Raw genomic sequence first — 20,000 nt, 5'->3', positions numbered from 1 at the left:
GAGCGATGCACGGCATGCATTTATGGGAAATAGATTAAGAGTAACAGTTGAAACGGAAATCTTTTAATGTCACTCTGGCCCCATTTCCCATAATGCTGATTCCATAATCTTTGTATGGTGATTAATCAGAAGGGGCGTGGATGGTAGCGTCAGCTGTAAAGAGTGATGGAGAGGTCAACAGGGAGTGCTTTAAATGGGCTAACGTTTCACTCCTGTTGCATGACCCTCATTTCTGCATTTAAGTCACCATCAGAGGTGATTAGTGGCCCTTGACTGATGGGGTGGGGGGCGGTGATGGGAAACAGAGACAGAGAGAAGGGGAGAGAGACAAGTGACTGACTGCTAGAGATGTAATCATGAATGAGGGACTGGGTTAGGATTGAAAGGAAACTTTGCGTGCGTGCGTGTGTGTGTGTGTGTGTGTGTGTTTGAAAAGAGAAGGCGCAGTAAAGGGGGAAATGGTCAATGACAGGAGGACAGCACAGTCCTACAGGGCACAATTCAGGACCAATTTCATTTCAGAATGAAGACAAGAATGTGAAACACCAGAAACAATAATGTCACAGAAGACAAAAGGCACGCAGAGAAACTTTAGCCTTATCTTTGACAGCGCTATAGAAAAGACAGTGACACAGACAGAGTGAAAGAACTTTTGTCTGAAGCAGTTACTTAAGACATATATGGGTGCCAAGGCCTATTTGAGAGTTTGTTTTATAGAGAGAGCACATACCCCAGCCTGTTGAATAACCACCTTCCTCTTTCTTACTATTCCAGATCATATTCAAATAATTTCTCAGATTAAAAGGCCACTGACAGGTACAGAATAGGAGCAGATGTGGCCTGTTCAGGGGCTGCTAATAACAAGAGCAGAATAGAGCTTGTCGTTTTTCATTTGCCTCCTCTGATGAGCTGATAAATACTCTCTGGCCTGTACTGTGCTCTGTTTGAGCATGCACAGGGTTTCTCATTTCTGCATACTCACTCAATTATTCAGGACAACTCTATGCTTCTCTGAATCTAGCAGTGTAGGAGCTCGGATCCTAAAGTGCTTCTCACCCAGGAAAATGCACTTCGAACAGGAAGGATGAAGGTTTCACCATCTTGTTTTGGGTTTTCATGTGATGGGCTTCAGTCTCTTCATCTCTGCACATAATTAAGACTCTGACACTAACCCGCATTGTCGTGCTGGTTGTATTCCCAGATTGCCTGTAAAAGGACCAGTAGTGTCTAATTTTTATTTTATTTTTTTTTAATCGTCATCGTCCTCATCATGAAGGAGGATCAGAAAAAAGCAAAATAGAAGCAAAATGGTCTGAGATGACGGCTGGGAGAGAAAAGCTCTGTGAGGTTTGGAGGGACCTTGGTGACATCTGCCTCATGGAAAAGGAGGACGTGTGCACACCCTCACAGACACACGTGTGTCTGATTGCATGTGTGTACATGTGCGTTGCATGGATATGTCCCTGTCTAAAACCAACTCGACACATGGGTCCTGCTCTACTGCTCAAACATTCTAATAGTATAATTTACTATGAATTCATACCAAGTCTGATGAAAAAAGCACACATGTTCTTGGTTTGACAAAAAACAAATATTTCTCTACCTGTTAGAACAGCTTTTGACTTCTGTGTGCTACGTCCAGCTTTCACACAGGCATCTGAATGGGATGAAGCATGCTGACAAATGAGTTTGGCAGCTAATTTCACGCTTACACTGCCTGCACTTAACCGGCACCAGCAGTCCGTCATCACCCAGAATGACCATTACAGCCAGGGATGTTGTATGCTGAATAGTGGGGCAGTGAGTTTATTCTCTAACCCCCCATCCATTCCCTCCCAAATGGACTTGAATAGAAGACACTAGAATTTGTGCAGAGGAGGACACTGATGCTAGGCTGCAGTCATGCGGGGAATTTCTGGGATGCGTGACTTGTATATTTTCACTTTGCAAGACTAAGACACATTTCTCTCCAGAACACAGAGACTTAGAGACAGCCATTACATGTTCAGTTGCAATAAAAATCACACAGAGTGCTCTAGCAGTGCAGCGGGATGTCTCCCTGCTGTCACAGACAGGGAGAGCTGAACTCCGCTCACATTTATTAAACTTTATTCAAAATATATGTGCATATATGCTCTTGTTGCAGAAAACTTTTTGCATATATACCCTTCTGGCCATATCCTTACATCAAACCTGGCTGAAGTGTAAGAAGGAAGCAGAACAAGCCAAGAGAGAAGTACCTAACATGTGGATGATGGCACAATTAGTAAATGAATGTTGTTGATTATGGGTGGAATGAGAATGACTGGCACATGCTGTTGTTTTGAACAAGAACAACCTTTCCATTAATGAAGGAAGACAGCATGTCTTCTGGGGTAAAGGAGATAGAAAGGGAAGGACAGAGTCACAGAAAGAAACAATTATGTTTTTCATTTGCTTTCATCAGTTGTTCAGATAAGAGGAGCGTTTGAGATCTGGTTCTTTTTTCTGCTTTTCATCATGGGTCAAGCCACATACATGCCCCTATCCCCCAGATTAGTCTGTTTGGCTTTTTGTGTTGTCATATCCTCCAAGTGCTCCTCTCATCTGCAACTGTTTTCTGAACCTGCACAAATTTCTGGTTAATTCTGGTTCAGTCTTTTTTTCACCCCTGTGTTCTTCACCTCTCTGCATGCTCTCACATTTCTGATTCATCTTTGCAAAACCCTTTACTCTCTAGTAAACTTTTGTTGTTGTTGTTGAAGTTGTTGTTATGAATACCATGGTTGTTTAACTTTTCTGGCATTCCTTAACACCACAGGCAAGTTGAGTTAGCATAGTGGCTAAAAATGAATTAGTGCCCTATTTAGAAATATCTGAATTTACAGCCTATATTTCACAACACAGAGTCCAGGGAGAGAGCCACTGTGAGAGCCACTCTCTAGCTCAGATTTACAGCCACTCACACACCTGCTGGTCTGGAGATGGTCTATTTGTACTGGCAGTAAGTGAGCAGAGGGCGTCATAACAAGGCACCCCACAATTTATTCCCAGAGGAAAAAGAACGTTTCGTTTTGGTTTATGAAGCATCAATGATAGATTACATAAGGAGTTACTTGGGTTCTTTCTTTGTGCCTTTTTAAATATCTTGCTTCCTTTAAAAAATTATTTACTTGTCAGTGTTAGTGTTAATGAGCTAGACCTTAAAATCTAATTACATTTAGGAATTTATTTAATAGGCTATATGTCTGTATGCTAGAAGAAAATCTCAACAGAAGATATGTGAAATCCTCTCATAATCAATACATTTTAGCAAGACTGTATTTTAATGTAAGCTACATTAATTTTTAATATAGACCTACCATATTGCACAATTTAAAATATTGTTTAGTAATGTTTATAAGCATAAATTAAGATCATATAAGCATCCACACTTTTGAAGAGGACCAGTGAATTTGCTTTTCCAAACAATGTTTGTTCTAGGCTTACTATTCATTTGACCTGCTTTTCACAATAGGCTGTTTTACTAGGGCGATATGACTGCCATCTACTGGTTGTATTTAACATATAATTGTAGTGATAATTCCTTCAAAAATGTTCTGACTTTACAGTAGACACGGTTATGTCATATTCAATTCTGCGCAAAAGTTTATTTGTATTCACAGCTAGTAATTTTAGACTATACATAATACATATAATACAAATATACATATTTGTTTGACTTCAAAATGGAACGTAAATAGTGTGGATCGCTGGGGACAGTAGATGGCGCTCCTTCTCTGAGGAATACACTCCAACGCGTATTCTTACGCTTCGACATCAGAAATTTGACAGGATAGGACGCTGAACGGTAGTAGTCCTAGCGCAAACATTACTCATTTTTACTCACCATTATATTACGAAGCCTCAGTTAGTATTGCTACCAATCTTTGAATGAAAGTAACTTCATATTAAAATATATTTAATCATATTTAAAAATAATAAAAAATGCAAAAATTAATTTGGCTGTGTATAGCAGGTTTCATTAAGAGAAAAAAAACCTCTGAACGACATACACTTAATATTGGCTGTACATTGTTGACAAGTTTGCACAGTACTTTTGAATTGTTGAAATGTTTTCTGCATGTCTGCACCTGAATCGAGTTACTGTGTCAATTTGTAGTGTATTGAAAGGTAACCTTTTGATTAATGGGTAGTGGGTTAATAGTAATCATTTTAATAAAAATGCATTTCATTTGTCCTCTTTTGTTGATCAATGAAGCCATGTTACCAGACAGAGTATGATCGATTTTCCAGAAGTGTGTGTGTGTGTGTGTGGATGGGGGGGGGGGGGGGCATGTTCTGTGATTTTCAATTAATTCTCCAATAAATTTTATGTATTGATATTCCATATTATACATTTGGTCTCTGATAGAACCTTGCAATACAACCTATAGGATAATAACAACTAGACTGTATTGAACCTGAAACACTGTTACAAATTAAATGAAATGACAGTCTTTATTCGTGTTTCAAGCAGTTCTATGATACACACTACAGTTTCTCTCTGTATTGGACCTGCTTCCCCTATCTCCCATTCCCTGGACACGCCAATCAATGGCAGAATGAATTGAAATAAACCTAAAGTGGATTTTTTAAAGCATTAATGCTACCATCAAAGAACATCTATCTTACTGGCTTGGATGCATTTTGAAGTCAATTACAGAGAAATCATGAAGAAAGGCACTTAAAAAATTCTAAGATGAAAAATTAATATTGTCTGTACTTCAGTCTGCAGGCCTGTTTGCTAACAGGGAGCAATACTTGGATGGTAAGTCAGCTAGGTCATAGCCAGTGGAGATGCACATTACACCGGTATTAGCATAAATGGATCATCGATTTCCACTGATGTTCACCTTCACTTGTGTCCTGCAGAATTGACTAGAATGGAGCTGAAGCATGTATGTGTGTTGGGGGTTGGGGGTGGGAAACATTTGTGTTCTTAAGAAACATTGATGAAGATATGATCTTTCAGTGTGATCTCTGCCCTCTCTACCTCTCTTTCTGCTCCACTTTGTCTTGCTCTCTCCTTACAGACACACATAGATACACACACAAACACATACATGCCATGGTATAGTCTACTATATTCCCTGAGATAGAACAGCATATACAACTCTTTTAGGTCTTGACCACTTAGGTTCCTTGACAGAAACTTGTGAGTGCAGGTCTGTTAAAAGCATGGGACAGAGTGTCCTTGCTCCATTTTACCAAGGACTTGGGGGAAGGGCCATGGAGAGTCGGACCAAAAAGGAAGAGCAATCAGTAAATAACAATCACCCCAGGGGCTATGTCTGGGGTGCCTTGTCATCTGGCCCCAAGTCAATTTAATTTAAATGTAAATTTCAGGAATGCGTGGCGTTAAAAGGCTTATATTAGCAAAAAGGAGAAAGTTAATGAATGTATTTCAATCTCTGTAACTGCACTGCCTCCTTCATTTACCTTCTAGAAAATATTGGCTAGGCTGTTAGCAGTTTGGGCTGAAGTAATATACATATATTCCTTAACAACCCCTAACTCAACATTTAGATCTGTCCTTTCAATCTCCTATCCAATTTCTCATGTCTTGCTGTATCACAGGCATATTTAAAGACGTTTGGGAGAAAGCTGAGTTATGGTGACTGACAAAGCTGCTTGCGGGGTTTAGATGATGCTTCCCTTGCTATTTGGATAACATCTTAATATACCACAATGGGGAATGGGGAAAAGAGAGAGAATGGGGGAGGGAGAGATGGAGAGTGGAGAAGAGAGAGCATAGCCTTATGGGTAGTCAGGATGGTTAGCATTCTGTCTGCATACATGTGAATTGCAGAGGAGGATTCATTTAAGAGCACCTTCCATACAGACTGCCAGCAGAAGAGACATGCATTTCTGCTCCAGTGCCTTATGTACACACGTACGCAAATACTTTCTCACACACTAAAGGCGGTGGAGGGTTGGGTACAGGTGCTTGTGAGATAACAGTATGATCTATTGTAAGTGACTGTACTTAACTTCCTTTTTCCAAAGGAATCCTTCTAACAAGGGGTGCCTTGGAATCACATTTTATCTTAAACAAAAACTTATTTTACCAATCTTATTTCATTTGAAGCATGCACCAGGCACTGTAGTCTAATTTACAGGTTTGCTGAAAGATATGCTACATGTTCTAGGTGCTCAGCAGATTTCTGAGGATTGAACTGCTGAGCATTTATGTAACGTTTGTAGAAGAAACTATCAATGTTGAGATGTTACATACAAGTTTTAGGCAATGGTGTTAAATCCGTCACAAGATTAAGAACTCCAGAGTTTCAAGACTCTTAATTGGTTATGTGCATTTTTGCTGCCAATCAGTTTTTGAAAAAACAAACTATTAATAATAGTTAAAAAACTGTTTGCATGTTGTGCCGCAGCATAGCCACAGGTGCCTTAATAAGCAAGGCTAAAATAGTCATGAGGAATTGGATCTGAAAGAGCTCTGTGAAGGGGGCCTTGGTCAAAGCAGCACGACCACATGCAGGGTTTTTAGTGCTCTGCCAGCAGAAAGCTGCTTGGCTTGAGCTCCCTGCCAATTAAGAACGCTGAAATAATGACCTGCGGGGCTCGGCTGTCTTGGGAGGGATATGCTGACATGCTGATTTCTCATTCAACTTGAGTAAACCCCAGCCTTTTTCCATCATGGAGGAAAGCAATAAAAGAAGTCACTTCACACTGATTTAAGATCATCTTTCCCTAATCTGAATCATTAACCCCTACACCTGTACTGTATGCATAGAAATTGATGTCACATCTGTAAATATTGCTAATCCATGCTAATATACTACATTCCAAGGATCTTTTTTCTGGACAGTAGGACAATAGTAGAGATTAAGCCAATAACACCCCTCAGGATATGTTAATAAAGCTTATTTCCCTCCAGAGTTGCATTAAACTCTACTGCTGAATCCACTGTCTTCCCTAAACTCCTGCATCTATGATGCAATAAAGTGATATAATTAATTTGTTATTCAGGTACTAATTCCACCCCATCCTTTTCACACCTCCTTGTTCCCCTCTCTGTGTAGCTGATCACCAAACTCACCAGAAAACATGAACTCCTAAGAGGGATAAGATGTGTAAATGGAGGGTTAAACATCAATGTCCAGCACACTGTTACAAATTAAGTGTGGATCTGCAAACACTGTGGTACAGCCTGTGATACGAGACTGGATTTATCATGCAGCTAGCCCTGAGCGAAACTGGTGCTATACTTTGGTAAGGAAAAAATGTTTCATGCATAATTGTTCAACATCTCTGAAAAGCTTCACTCACTTCCAGTAAGCAGGGGTGTTTTCCTTTTTTCACAACACATAGAATGTTTTACCATGTTTTAATGTTTTGGTTTTTTTTCTCTAGTGCACAGTGACTAAGATTAGCTGTAGGATAACTGGTTGATATGGTATTGTTTTAGAGATTCTAACTGGTACCTATTTTGCTGTGCTTATGTACTTCTCTATGTAACATGGGACTATGGGAAGAATTATGTAGGCTAATGTGGGACTCTGAGAGGAATTGTCTAACACGAGGCTTTGAGAACAATTGTGTAACGTGGGCCTCTGAAAAGAACTGTACAAGATGGAGATCTTGGAAGAACTGTATAACATGACTCTGGGAATAACTGCATTACATATCACTCTGGGAAGAACTGAATAATGTGACTCTGGGAAGAACTATGTAACATGAGGCTTTGAGAAGATTTGTGTAATATGGGGCTCTGGGAAGATCTGTGTAACATGGCTCTGAGAAGAACTGGGTAACATGAATCTCTGGGAAGAACTGAATAACATGTGGCTCTGGGAAGAACTGGGTAACGGATCTCTGGGAAGAACTGAATAACATGTGGCTCTGGGAAGAACTGGGTAACGGATCTCTGGGAAGAACTGAATAACATGTGGCTCTAGGAAGAACTGGGTAACGGATCTCTGGGAAGAACTGAATAACATATGGCTCTGGGAAGAACTGGGTAACGGATCTCTGGGAAGAACTGAATAACATGTGGCTCTGGGAAGAACTGGGTAACGGATCTCTGGGAAGAACTGAATAACATGTGGCTCTGGGAAGAACTGGGTAACGGATCTCTGGGAAGAACTGAATAACATATGGCTCTGGGAAGAACTGGGTAACGGATCTCTGGGAAGAATTGAATAACATGTGGCTCTGGGAAGAATTATATAGTATGTGGCTCTGAGGTGAACTGTGTAGCATTAGGTTTGGGGAAGAATATGTTTTTTAAACTGATCCACCATCCCAAATTCTAATCTTAACTAAGTAAGAAAAACAACCAAAGTGATCTAATAACTTGCAGCATTGAGCTAGTTTTTGAACAAAAAAATGCTTTGGGACAAATAAACAAAAGAGTGAAATAAGAAATTTGATTTAAACTATGTCACAGGCATGCTGTCAGTTGGAAAACATTTGTTAGCTACTGAGGTTTTGGCTTAATGAGGTTGTTGAGGTTTTGCAATGACTATTTGATGGGCCATTTAACAAATATGCCTGTGTCAACAGAGAAAAAGCTCTAAACTAGTGGTTTTCATATCTAAATTCAATCCTGGATTTAATGATCCCTTGTAGTTTATTAAATGATCAGTGTAACAGTGCAACTCTTCGTCATCACACCTGACTCCTAAGTAAAGGGAGGGTGGAAAATCTGTAGGGCTTGGACCATGAGGACAGTGATTTGAATTTGTGCTCTAGTCAATTTCCCATATTATATCATGCTACTGCCATCTACGGGTCCTTTGCTTATCCTGAGATTGATCTACATTTCTGTATATTGTTTTTACTTTTGTCATTTGTAGAGTTTCAACTTTTCTGTCGAACTCTTCTCTTAGTATAATTTGGATTGCTCATAATTCGGCTTTTCTCGCCTGACTCCGTTCACTTTCACTTTCCCCCTCCCCCGTAGTTCGATGCTCTCGACTCTCGGCTCTGTCAAGGGCTCTCAGTGCGGGCGAGAGCGCTGGTAAACATGGCGTCAGACGGAATGATTTTAACAAACCACGATCACCAAATTCGAGTAGGAATACTAACAGGTAAATCCGCAATGGTATAGAATCGTTTTATTTTGTGGCGGTTTGTCTTGCTTGTGTCAGTGGATGTCTATGCTGTTGTCCGTTTTAATGAAAGCAATGTGGGCAGGTTTCCTAGTATATCTTAGAAAGCGTTGCCTATCTATCCTCTACTCTTTGCAGACGACAAAGGTTTAAAGCTTTGTGTTTCTGGCTATGTATGCTGCGATTTAATCCTGAAGCCACGGCTACTCGTGCACGTCTTTATGGTTCGTCATACGTCTGTCATGCAGCAAAATCCAGTGTCAAGAAAACAGTTTGTGTGATGAATTATTCATGTCTTGTACGCAAGACATCCAGCTATCTTTATGGCGCTAGAAAACTCAGCTGTTCTGGACAGTTATGTTGTATATATGTGGATATAGCCACGTCTTTGTTGTTTGGTAAGTGCTAAAGCAGTTGTCATTAATATAGCACCTGCAGTAGGTCACGCTGAATAATTTTACCTTGGATTTTGCACGGCAGTGCTTCAGCTTTAATTACAGTTTGGTTCAACGAATGTGTGTGAATATGTGAATGCACCACAGTGTAAATTCTGCTGCCGCGTGTTCTAAAGTCAGGTACTTTGGCATAGCATCTGGCTTTCATGAATTCCAGGTCTAACGACAACGCACACGGTAACACGGTTTACCCCTCTTTGATCGTAATCACTGACGGAAGCTGTGATTTCTCGAAACACACGACGGAGCAGCTCCCTTACAGTTAAAGATCACCGTGCTGTCGTTGATCTCCCATGAGAAAGGAGGGGATAAGGAAGCACTTGCATACAGCGACTGAATGCAAATGTCAATTAGTTTGCTGTGTGTCACGTATTCACGACATGCACGAGTCGCTAAATACTTATGTCTCCGCGCATGAGTTGCTAAATACCCATGTCAGCGCGGCGAACCGAATATTTTAAGTGAGGGAACTGGCTGCATCTAGTGTACCTGGGTATGGGAATCACCCTGTCTGAGCGCGCGCGCTCTCGCGCGCACACGCACCCGCACACACTTACACACAAACATACGCGCACGCGCGCGTCTCCCGAGTCACGGTAGTAAACCGCGATGCTGCTGTTCACAGTGTCACGGTACTGAAACGTTTTCATTCAGATTGACCATTTATCGTTTATCTGAGCTACACCTAACTCGAAAACTACTGCGCGATTTGAAAAGGTGTGAGGGAGTTTCCCGAGGACATGGTGGGAACACACACTCACTCTCTCTCTCTCTCTCTCGGCTGATGTAGCCAATTATTAGTCACAGTAACGCTTGGCCTAATGTTCACATAGTTAACATATGTGACATAGTTAACATAGTTCCTTCGTTGTGTCCTGGCATATCTAGGAAGCAGATGCGTTTGTTTGTTTGTTTGTGTGTGTGTGTGTGTGTGTGTGTGTGTGTGTGTGTGTGTGTGTGTGTGTGTGTGTGTGTGTGTGTGTGTGTGTGTGTGTGTGTGAGAGAGAGAGAGAGAGACTGAGACTGAGACTGAGACTGCAAACAATCCAATATACATCCCTGAAACGGGAAAGCAATCATGGACATGTGACTGAATTCATCTGTCTATTTTGTGTACATAGATTCTGGGATTTTATTTATTTTTGTATGAACAACATTGTAAGGAAATCTTGAGTTAAAGAAATGTGTTGTGTAAATAAAAATCATCAGTATTGTTGTTGTACAAAAATTAGATATAAACAATATACCAAATGATATTCTTTACTCACATTATTTTGTTTTCCACACTGTCAGTAGATGCCATCCATTAGATATTCATGGAAAGATGGAGATCTTTTTGGCTATTAGTAGGGCCTTCATTCTAGGAATAGTAAATCTAAGGTCGAGAGATACACTCCGTTAAAACGTGATGAGCTCAGAAGGATGGCTCTTGCAACACTAAGCACTACACCAAGCTTTAAATGGTTTTCAGAAATGTGCGGCTGAAGTTTCATGTCAGGATTAATAAAGAAAGGGGCATTTGATATCTGAGGGGTCTTGGGGCCCTCATGTTTTGTAATTAATGGCAGTTAGTTTTAGCTAATTATGGAAGTTGCTTCATTTGAGACCTACAATTTGTTTCGTCCAGGATAATTTTTCATCATGATTGCTCGATTTAGTTTTTGCTTAATGTCTAATATTTTCTAAATATGTTGACGCAAGTATCATCTAGGCTGTTTACATCTTTAAATTAGATCATGCATGCCTGGATCTTGCAAACAAAAGAGTGTCAGATGCATAGGCTGTACATGAAGTTTTAGCACAGTGATTTGGAATCCCTTCCACTGTGGGGGCATTAGTGCTTAGCCATAGTAAGTCATTAGTAATTCTCTTAACAGGTTCCATAGTTGGGGCCTGCCTTGCTAGGGTTCATGTTACCTGAAATGAGAATTCACTGCAGGACTAGCTGTTTCTTTCCAATTTCCTTTATTATACAGAGAATAACATGGTAGCTGTCAAGTATCCTGGGCTTACTTTATCAATTCTAAGTGAATTCAGTAGCCATTTTTAAATAGCACCACCATGTGGCAGGGAGGATTGTTGTGGAACAATAAGGAGAAACAATTTTAAGCAGTGGTGGCCTGCGCCATGACTAATAAAATAATCAACAATTAATAAAATGTGGGGGTATTGCCAGTTTCTAGGAATGTACTGCAACCATAATGAACTATTACTCATTCAGACATGTTTTCTCATATCCTGAGGAGTTAATATCTAAATTGTGGCTGCACAATATATTATTGTTAAATATTAATTGCAGTATTGCCTTTGGATTTGCCTGTCTTGTAGCCCTAGTGTGAGCTGTTAAAAGCAGGCAATTCTGTAGTGGTGGAGGTTTATGCCTTTGTGTGCATGCATTTATTTATTGCTCTGAGCTGCCATATTTAGTAACTGTTGGTGAGGCATGTTAACATCTGTGTTTGTCGTGGGTTTTATTTCCCAACACAAATGCACCACATTGTCCTCTTTCGGGCTTGTTAAGTCTCTAAATCTTTAGTAAGTGTGTGTGTTTTGCGTGTAGCAGGAAACCAAATTAATGTATGGCACAATAAATAGTGGCTGGGAGTCCCTTTTTTCCCTGACAGAACTTCAGCAGACCAGAAAGAAACTTTTCACAGGGCTCATATACCAAGACTTGAGCGTTAGAAGACCTTGTTGCTGAAAGATGTGGATCACTGCCAAGATCCAATCTTGTCTGAGAGTCCACAGTTGCCTCTGTAAGTGATAGATTTTCTTCAGATCTAAGGTTCTTCTTGAGTCAGTGATGTGGCACAAAGTTTATGGATATAGTAAGTTAACTGTACCATCACCTCACGTCATCAATTACAGCCATGGCATCTCGCAACAAACGCTTACCTCAGAGACATGACTGTAAGTCTTACACCTTCTCATGGTGTGAGACACGAAACACAACAGCACACCACATGACTGTCTTATCCTGTTTGGTCATGAGCTAATGGTCTCACTGAAGTGAAACACAGTGAAGAGAATGAAAATTAGAAATCAGAAAAAAATGTGTATTTACATACATTTCTAAATTTGGAATTCAGATGTAAGTTTGAATCAATATTGTATCACATAGTCATTATTGAACAGATGTGATGACATGAGACTGGGCTTATGTTGGCTCCCAAGTGGCACACTTAATAAAGGGACAGAATCTCCAGCTGCATCACGTGGAAGCTTGCCATCTCACTAGGGCTAAATATTAGACAATAGTATGGAAATGAGCACTCTGTTTTCTGGATGTAGGCCCATAAAGACCTGAATGTTTATCACAAAGAAGGGCTTTTTGTCAAACCTGACGAGTTAACAGTGAAGGACTAGTTGTAGTAACTGTCATTATTTCACATCCCTAAGGCCCCTGTGAAAGTGGTGAGCCTGCATGTCCTCAGTAACATGATAATTGCAGATGTGGTCCACAAGGACCATATATGAGTTTAATACAGTTGTTCTGAAGCAGCTTTGGAAAACAACATAGCTTTTTATTCAGTATCATGTTGCTGGCTGCTTCAGGTTACCACATTAATAACCTCATCCATGGGGTGATTGGATTTCCACCTTGATGTGGGAGAGAGGGAATTGCATCGTCATGCTAAGGCCACTGCTGGCTGCCGGAGCTTGTAGCTTTCAGCAGGCAGATGGCTTTCCTTCTGCAAGTAGCTGTCTTTGAAGCTACATTCAGCTTTATAGTGCAGAGGCTCAAACTGGGTGAAATAGTTGACTCACAGTAGTCACCTTGATACCTGCTCCCTCTTCAAGTGGTAACTAAAAGATAGCCTAGTCTAGACCTACCAATTTTTTTATAACTGTTTGCAGTAGGATTTTAGTTTAACCTGAGGACTTTTACATTTTAGCTTCATTTCAACATCGAATAATTCCTGATAAAGAGAACCAATTTTGTCAAGGATTGTCCTTACATACTCCTTGTCCTCACATGGTGAGACCACCCAGCCCTGCGTTGTTGCCATTGGTTGAGGCTTTATCCTTGCAGTCCCAGTGGGGGTTGCCCAGTGTCTACCTCCATAACACTGTAACATCCACTCATAAATGTGGAAGAGTTCATAGTGGCATCAGTATCATGGCCAGAGCCTGCTCAGAATTTTCAGAGAGCGCTGGGAGCTGTGATCTAGAAGGACTTTTATACAGCACCATCAAACCTCAGTGTTCTCTGTGTGTGTGTGTGTGTGTGTGTGTGTGTGTGTGTGTGTGTGTGTGTGTGTGTGTGTGTGTGTGTGTGTGTTTGAAAAGCGTTCTGTAGTGTTGCTATCACAAAAGGCATATTTGACTTTCTAGTGCATGAATTTCAGTTATGAACAATTAAGCACTACACTTGGGACAATCCATGCCAGGGACACACTCCATTTTTTACTAGATGTGGTTTATACTTTCAGATGGAGCTTTTCAATAAACCACTGCTAAACAGTTAATAATCCATAATTCCTTAAGAGTACTTTTTGAAAACAAACAAACAAATGTACAAAAACAAAACAATGACAACACTGTTAAGCATGTTCCAAAACATGTATCCCTGTGTTACGGATTCAGGGTGAATCGAGCATCAAATTGTAGATTCAAGTGAGTAGGACCTTATTTTTCTTCGGGATCAGAAGATTTTTCTTCGGGATCAGAAGACTTTGTGTATATATTCTTTGTGAATATATTCATTGTGTATATATTCTTTGGTGAGAGCATGGATAAGTAGCATCTGCATTGTACTCAATGAGTCTGTGTGTGTATGTGTGTGTGTGAGTATATGTGTATGTGAGTGTGTATGTGTGTGTTAGCATGCAACTTGGTTCTGAGACAGCCTACCACTGGATAAGTTTAGGGCTTCAGAATCATACACATCCCTGAAAGCTACTCTTGTCTGTGAGAGCAGGAAGCACAACATTTCCAAGTAAGAGATTTATTGATAACATGATGCTGGATAGTATATAGATACCATTACTGATGCATACCAATATTTTGTGAAATGATATGGCACTGTTATTAATCCTCTTAGAGTGATTAATGCTGTTAACACCTAACAGCATTTTTGTTAACACTGTTAGCTAGAGATTTAATTATTCCCATCCTTGGTGCTGTATGCTGGAATTGGATTTATGTATAGAGAAATGCTAAAGCCATTTTTTCATTAGTGTTTAATGTTTCATTTTTCATTCTCCAGTCATGCAAATCGTAAGACTTTTCCTTGATGAGTATCTTACTTTAAACTACAGAGGTTCTTATCCACAAGTTTTTTTTTAAGAGTTTAGAGTTATTTAGAGTTTTATAGTTTTAACTTTGCTTGCACTTTTATCAAGTTGTAGACCTTTTCTGATTGTTTCTGTCACGTTGCGTAGGGCACCCAGCAGGAGAGCATGCCCATGGACAGACAGAGACACAGTCGCAGACAGACACAGACAGATATACACACTCCGCACCTGCCCTGCTCCAAGTCACCTGATTATTAACAACGAGCACTGTTTGTTCTCTCCTTATATAAAGCCCACAGGTACACTCCTCCAGCGGTGCACATTGCTCGCTGACGGTGCTCCTTCAGACGCTGCCACAGAGTAGCCTGCTCTCTCCCGTCTTTGCGCTGCGAGCCTTTCCGCCAGCTTGTTTATTGTTTGTTGGTATTGTTTTTGCCTTTATCATGGAGACAAAAGACTCTCCTCACCTGCATTAACGTCTCTCCCTCCCTGTTGCCATCACATATCATATTGTGTTTCATATCACAATAAATTGTTTCGGGAATTGTATTATGAGAATGGTTTTATGATGATTTTTAGGCGATAACCTCATTTCTGGGTGTTTACATTGACCCTGATTTTACATGAGTTTGGGTTTAAAACTGCTGGTTATGAGGAAGAAACTATACAGCAAAAACCCATTGTTGAATTAATTCAGACCTGAAGGTGTAATACCTGTAGTCTTCAAGTCCAAATGGACCCACTGTGTTGACTTCCTAAAAATGACCTTGGCCATCAGTACAGCGCTGGAAAAATGGGCGATTGCTCCTGCCTTCCTGACACCTGATTAAACAGGTCTGAGGGAGAAGGAGAACAGTCATATATTTAACACATGCTACATACACATCTAGATGCCAATTCTCTCTCTCTCACACATACACACGCGCACACACACACACACATATATATATATATATATATATATATGTGTGTGTGTGTGTGTGTGTGTGTGTGTGTGTGTGCGTGTGCGTGCGTGTGTGTATGTCCAGAGGAGCTGTAGCTGTAATAAATCTGTAGTCTGCAAGTAGAAAGTCTTTTGGACTGTTTGCCACCCTTGGTTCTTTGTTGATTAGCTTGACTTTACACTGACAATATGAGAGAACCCGAACAATTCAGGTTATCATTCAAAGCGCAAAAATAACTAACAAATTCCTATCAAACTACCTAAAAGAAGCATTTTTCTCATTTTTGCCACTCCAACACTGTGCCTTGTGGACCCTTTCTTTGCCAAGATAACCATGCTGACCCTATCCTACCACTGACTAAGGTGGTTAGAATACATATAAAGAGATCTGAGGTTATTCTTCCATACAAATGTAATCAGATCTGTGGTCCTCAGCGGGGATTTTCTCCTGTTCGGTTCGCCCCACCGGGGTTTGGCTCAGCGGATGTGAAGGTATGCTCTGTATCACTGTGAAGCATTAGCCTCCTACCAGGTGCACCTGGCACTGATCGGCGCCTGCTACCCACTTTATTAGAAACAACTTACACTCATTGGGCACTATATCAGCTCCCTGTACAGAATAGGTACATTTTATAGTTGTACAGTTACAAACTGTTGCCATGCACATGGTGTCCAGCACCCGCTACTCCGTTCATCCTTGGTCAGGACCCCTGCTGAGTGGCAACCCCGTTCCATGCCCAGCAGTCAGGTGGACATGGTGGTGGCATGCTGTTTCTTCAGCCAGGTTTACCACAGCTTCAGGTGATTCACACGTCTATCAGATATAAAACCATATTCCTACTGTAAAACATTCTTGGGATTGAGAAAATGCTGTATAAATTCAATGAATGAATCTTGTTGTTACTCTTATAGCCATTCCCTGACTTCTGACAGTCAGATATTTCTGAATTGTTCTGTGTCCTTTTTTTTCAGTGTACTCTGATCTTATCCATGGAGATAAGGGTGTTTGCTATGTATGTGTTTATCCACCAGTGACACAGACAAACAAGGACAACTTACGAGCGCCTAAAGACTCGGGTTTGCTTCAAAAGTTCAAAGATGAATGGCAGTATGTGCCAAAGGTTCACAAGAATTTCCACAGGTATCAATAATTGTTACATGTGTGTTTTTGAGAGAGTAAATGGTGACTCTCATCTTCAGTGTAAGTTGAAGCTGATGTCTAAGGAACACACTGTTGTACCTTTTTGTGTGTGTGCAGTTGTTCTAGTACCACTGGAAACTGGTGTGTGCTGATGTTGCTGTGCGCTTTTGTGTGTGCCTGTTGTTTGTTTGTTCACTTGCAAGCAGTGTACTGTATGTTCACTGTAAGCACTTGTCTTGTATTTGTGTTTTTTTACATGTGCATGTGTGTGCATTTATTTACATCTGCTGTTGAGGGATATGCTTACTCTCTGTCAAATCTTCACAGCATGACCACACATCATTCATATTATTTTCCATTTAATTTCTGTAAAGTGTGTGTCACTATATTTAGTGCCAGCATCTTGAGCTGTTTGTTATGCTGTTATATTTCAGCGACTTAAATCAGAGACGTACATACACGCTCCACCCACCCACCGACAAACACTATTTATCAGACTCGAACATATTGTGGTTATAAGAGGAAGTGTCTCTTATACTAAAAGGAAAAGTTTTGGCTATATAATAAAAGACTACATACTTCAGTGTGTGCTCTGATACTAGCTGTAGGTTTAAGATGCCCTTTTTGTCTACCCCCAGCAAATTCTCTTACTGACTACTTACCCTAACAAAAACCACGCTTAGGAATTGTGGGATCTGAGCCAACTCTTAGATGACACTTCATGTCAAATGAAACTGCAGCTAATAAAGGAATGAGCTTTTAGTGCAGGCTGCAGGTTAATGCAAGCATGAGAAGCACTCAGCTGCCTGAGCAGTGACGCTTTCTCCTCAACGTCACGGTCGTCTGCACGAGCGCGTCCACGAGCTGTCAGCTTCAGTCCGGATGAATAATTGAAGTCCAGCCTTATCCGGACGCGGGCCGACTGCAGCGTCTTAGATAATGTAACACGGGCATTAATCACAGGCAGGCAGCTGCTGCCAGCGCTCGGGGGCTGTGCCGGATCCAGCCTGGTACCATCGCTCTGCCCTCCCCCCTGCATCACAGAGCCTCCGGCTACTCCAGCCTACAGGCCTATGCACGTGGACGTGTGGGTCAGTGACCGTTGAAGTGTCTGCCAGAGGGCTAAACACTAGCATGTGCTCTGCTTCCTCCACACTAGGTATGTGCAAGGGTGCAGGTGTGTGTGTGTGCACACAGATAGGAGCAGGGCAGTAGCCAGTCCTCTGGGCTTCCGTGGCGGGGAAGAGCCGGGCTGATGTTTAGAGGCCTGGTGAAGCTCTTGCTGTCTCCCATGTCTTCCGGGTCAAGTGGCAGAGTAAGACGCTCTAGAGGGGCACTGCTGCAGGTGCACTGATGGAGGCTGTCACTTTGCTCTTCCCTGTTCTTCCCTTTTTCATTGGTCATTTACCTCTTCTGTTAAAAACTACATGGTTGGATCATCTGATGGCAGATTTCCCACATGACATCTATTAATACCATCATGAAAGGGTGAGAGAAGTATGAGAATTGTTAAATGCAGTTAGGTAGGGGTGTGTGTGTGTGTGTGTGTGTGTGTGTGTGTGTGTGTGTGTGTGTGAGAGAGAGAGAGAGAGAGAGATATTAAACTGAAACAGGAAATACATTTTGCATTCCTGACGTCAAGGTCAGAAGTAGGTTTAGGGTTAGACTTAGAAAATTCTTATGACATAAATGTAGAGAAAGATGGTCAACTTCACATCCTTACAAAATATAAAACAGTGTGCATGTGCGTTGGTTTGTCAGAAGACACAGCTGTCCTCACCCCCATCTGGTCATGTTTAGATCTTCGAGATCTTAGGGCCCCTGTCATGCTCTTCTCACATGCACGCACGCTCACACACCTGTTATTTATAATACAGGTATGTGATACTGATATGTTCTGTATAATGTTCTGATATGCACTGTGCATATTTTTCCATCTTGCATTTCTCTAATGAATAAATATACATAACAAAACAAGCATTCTTACAGAAACACCATCCAACCATAGGAGTGATCCACAGCTATACAGTAGGCATTATAGCACACACAAAAGTGTGAGGTATGTATGTGCAGGGTGAATCAGAGACCAACAACATGGAGAAACAAAATAAAAGGGTTTCTTCAAAAGAAAGATTAGCTGTCACGTAAGCACACATTTACTTCCAGAATACCTTACTATATAACTGCTAGCAAACCACTTTTCACGTTCATTAATTTTCCACATTGTTTTTTTGTGTGATGAATTTCTTTAAACACAAACCTCAAAGCCAAGCATATGATTCAAATACAGCAACTTTAAAAGAAAGCCTCGCAAGGCTGTATGCATGCTTTTCAGATATTCCTCTTCCATGCAGACATCTAATCTTCTCGATTAACACAGCCACGTAGCAGGGCATCACGTAGTAGTGCATGACGATCATCATAGCCGTTTAGGGTCTAGTTTGATTCATCTTTACGTCTTTATAGATGTTTTTCCACTTTCCAGACCTATATTATGAGAATTAGACCTGTATCATTGCATACATGCATACGTTTCAGCAACATCTGCTGTTTTGACTGTAAAACTCCAGGCCAGTCAAACAGGGAGTAACTAGGGCTGCAAACGAGAAGGTAACAGGCAGAAGCCAACTACAGCCTTGTGCTTCAGTCAGAACCGGCAGCTGAAACAGTCTTACAATTCTTCCACATTTGGTCAGTATTGGCAGGCTTTTCTGTGTTTTTTGTTTTTCTGAATGCCTTCGAATCGCATTTGTGCATGAGATGATTGCTGATGATAACAGTTGAATTAAAGATGTGGGGCAGAGAGATTAAGCAGGCCATAATGTTAAGTGGGCTGGATGCCACCCTGGCCGTTTCTATCTGAGCCGTTTTACTGCCTGGTGTTACTGAGGCAGGGGGGCAGGGGACAACCAAGTGGTCGCATACTGAATGTGGGTGGACTGAAATATGAAAATCAACAAACTATTCGGACCACTTTTACAAACTTTTCACAAACGAATCTGAGCACTTTCTTTTTTGGTTTAAATAAAAGTTGGTCCTGCGGTAATGGTTTTCGGATGATCCCTCCCTGTGCAGTAATGGACACACCCACTACCATAGGCCCCTGCCCAAGCTGACACAACTCAAAACACA

At 41.0% G+C, this 20,000-nt stretch overlaps 1 protein-coding gene across 11 annotated transcripts in view; it reads left to right on the top strand.

Moving 5' to 3' along the window:
• Positions 1-8,927: 8,927 nt before the first annotated feature.
• gphna (gephyrin a) overlaps positions 8,928-20,000 on the top strand; it is a 65,400-nt gene continuing 54,327 nt past the window's right edge. For 10 of the 11 annotated variants that reach the window (XM_027014059.3, XM_035532999.2, XM_027014056.3 and 7 more), the window contains exon 1: positions 8,929-9,071. In XM_027014059.3, the coding sequence (XP_026869860.1) occupies positions 9,008-9,071 (64 nt within the window). In that variant the 5' untranslated portion in view covers positions 8,929-9,007. Of the gene's footprint in view, positions 9,072-20,000 lie in introns of all 11 variants that reach the window. The other variant, XM_081721174.1, reaches the window with a different exon arrangement.

Source organism: Electrophorus electricus, chromosome 10, assembly GCF_041902795.1.
Source record: "Electrophorus electricus isolate QZ-2024a chromosome 10, ASM4190279v1, whole genome shotgun sequence".
Lineage (NCBI taxonomy): Eukaryota > Metazoa > Chordata > Actinopteri > Gymnotiformes > Gymnotidae > Electrophorus > Electrophorus electricus.
Note: the sequence above shows the minus strand (reverse complement) of the source record. Positions and strands in the feature narration are given on the sequence as shown.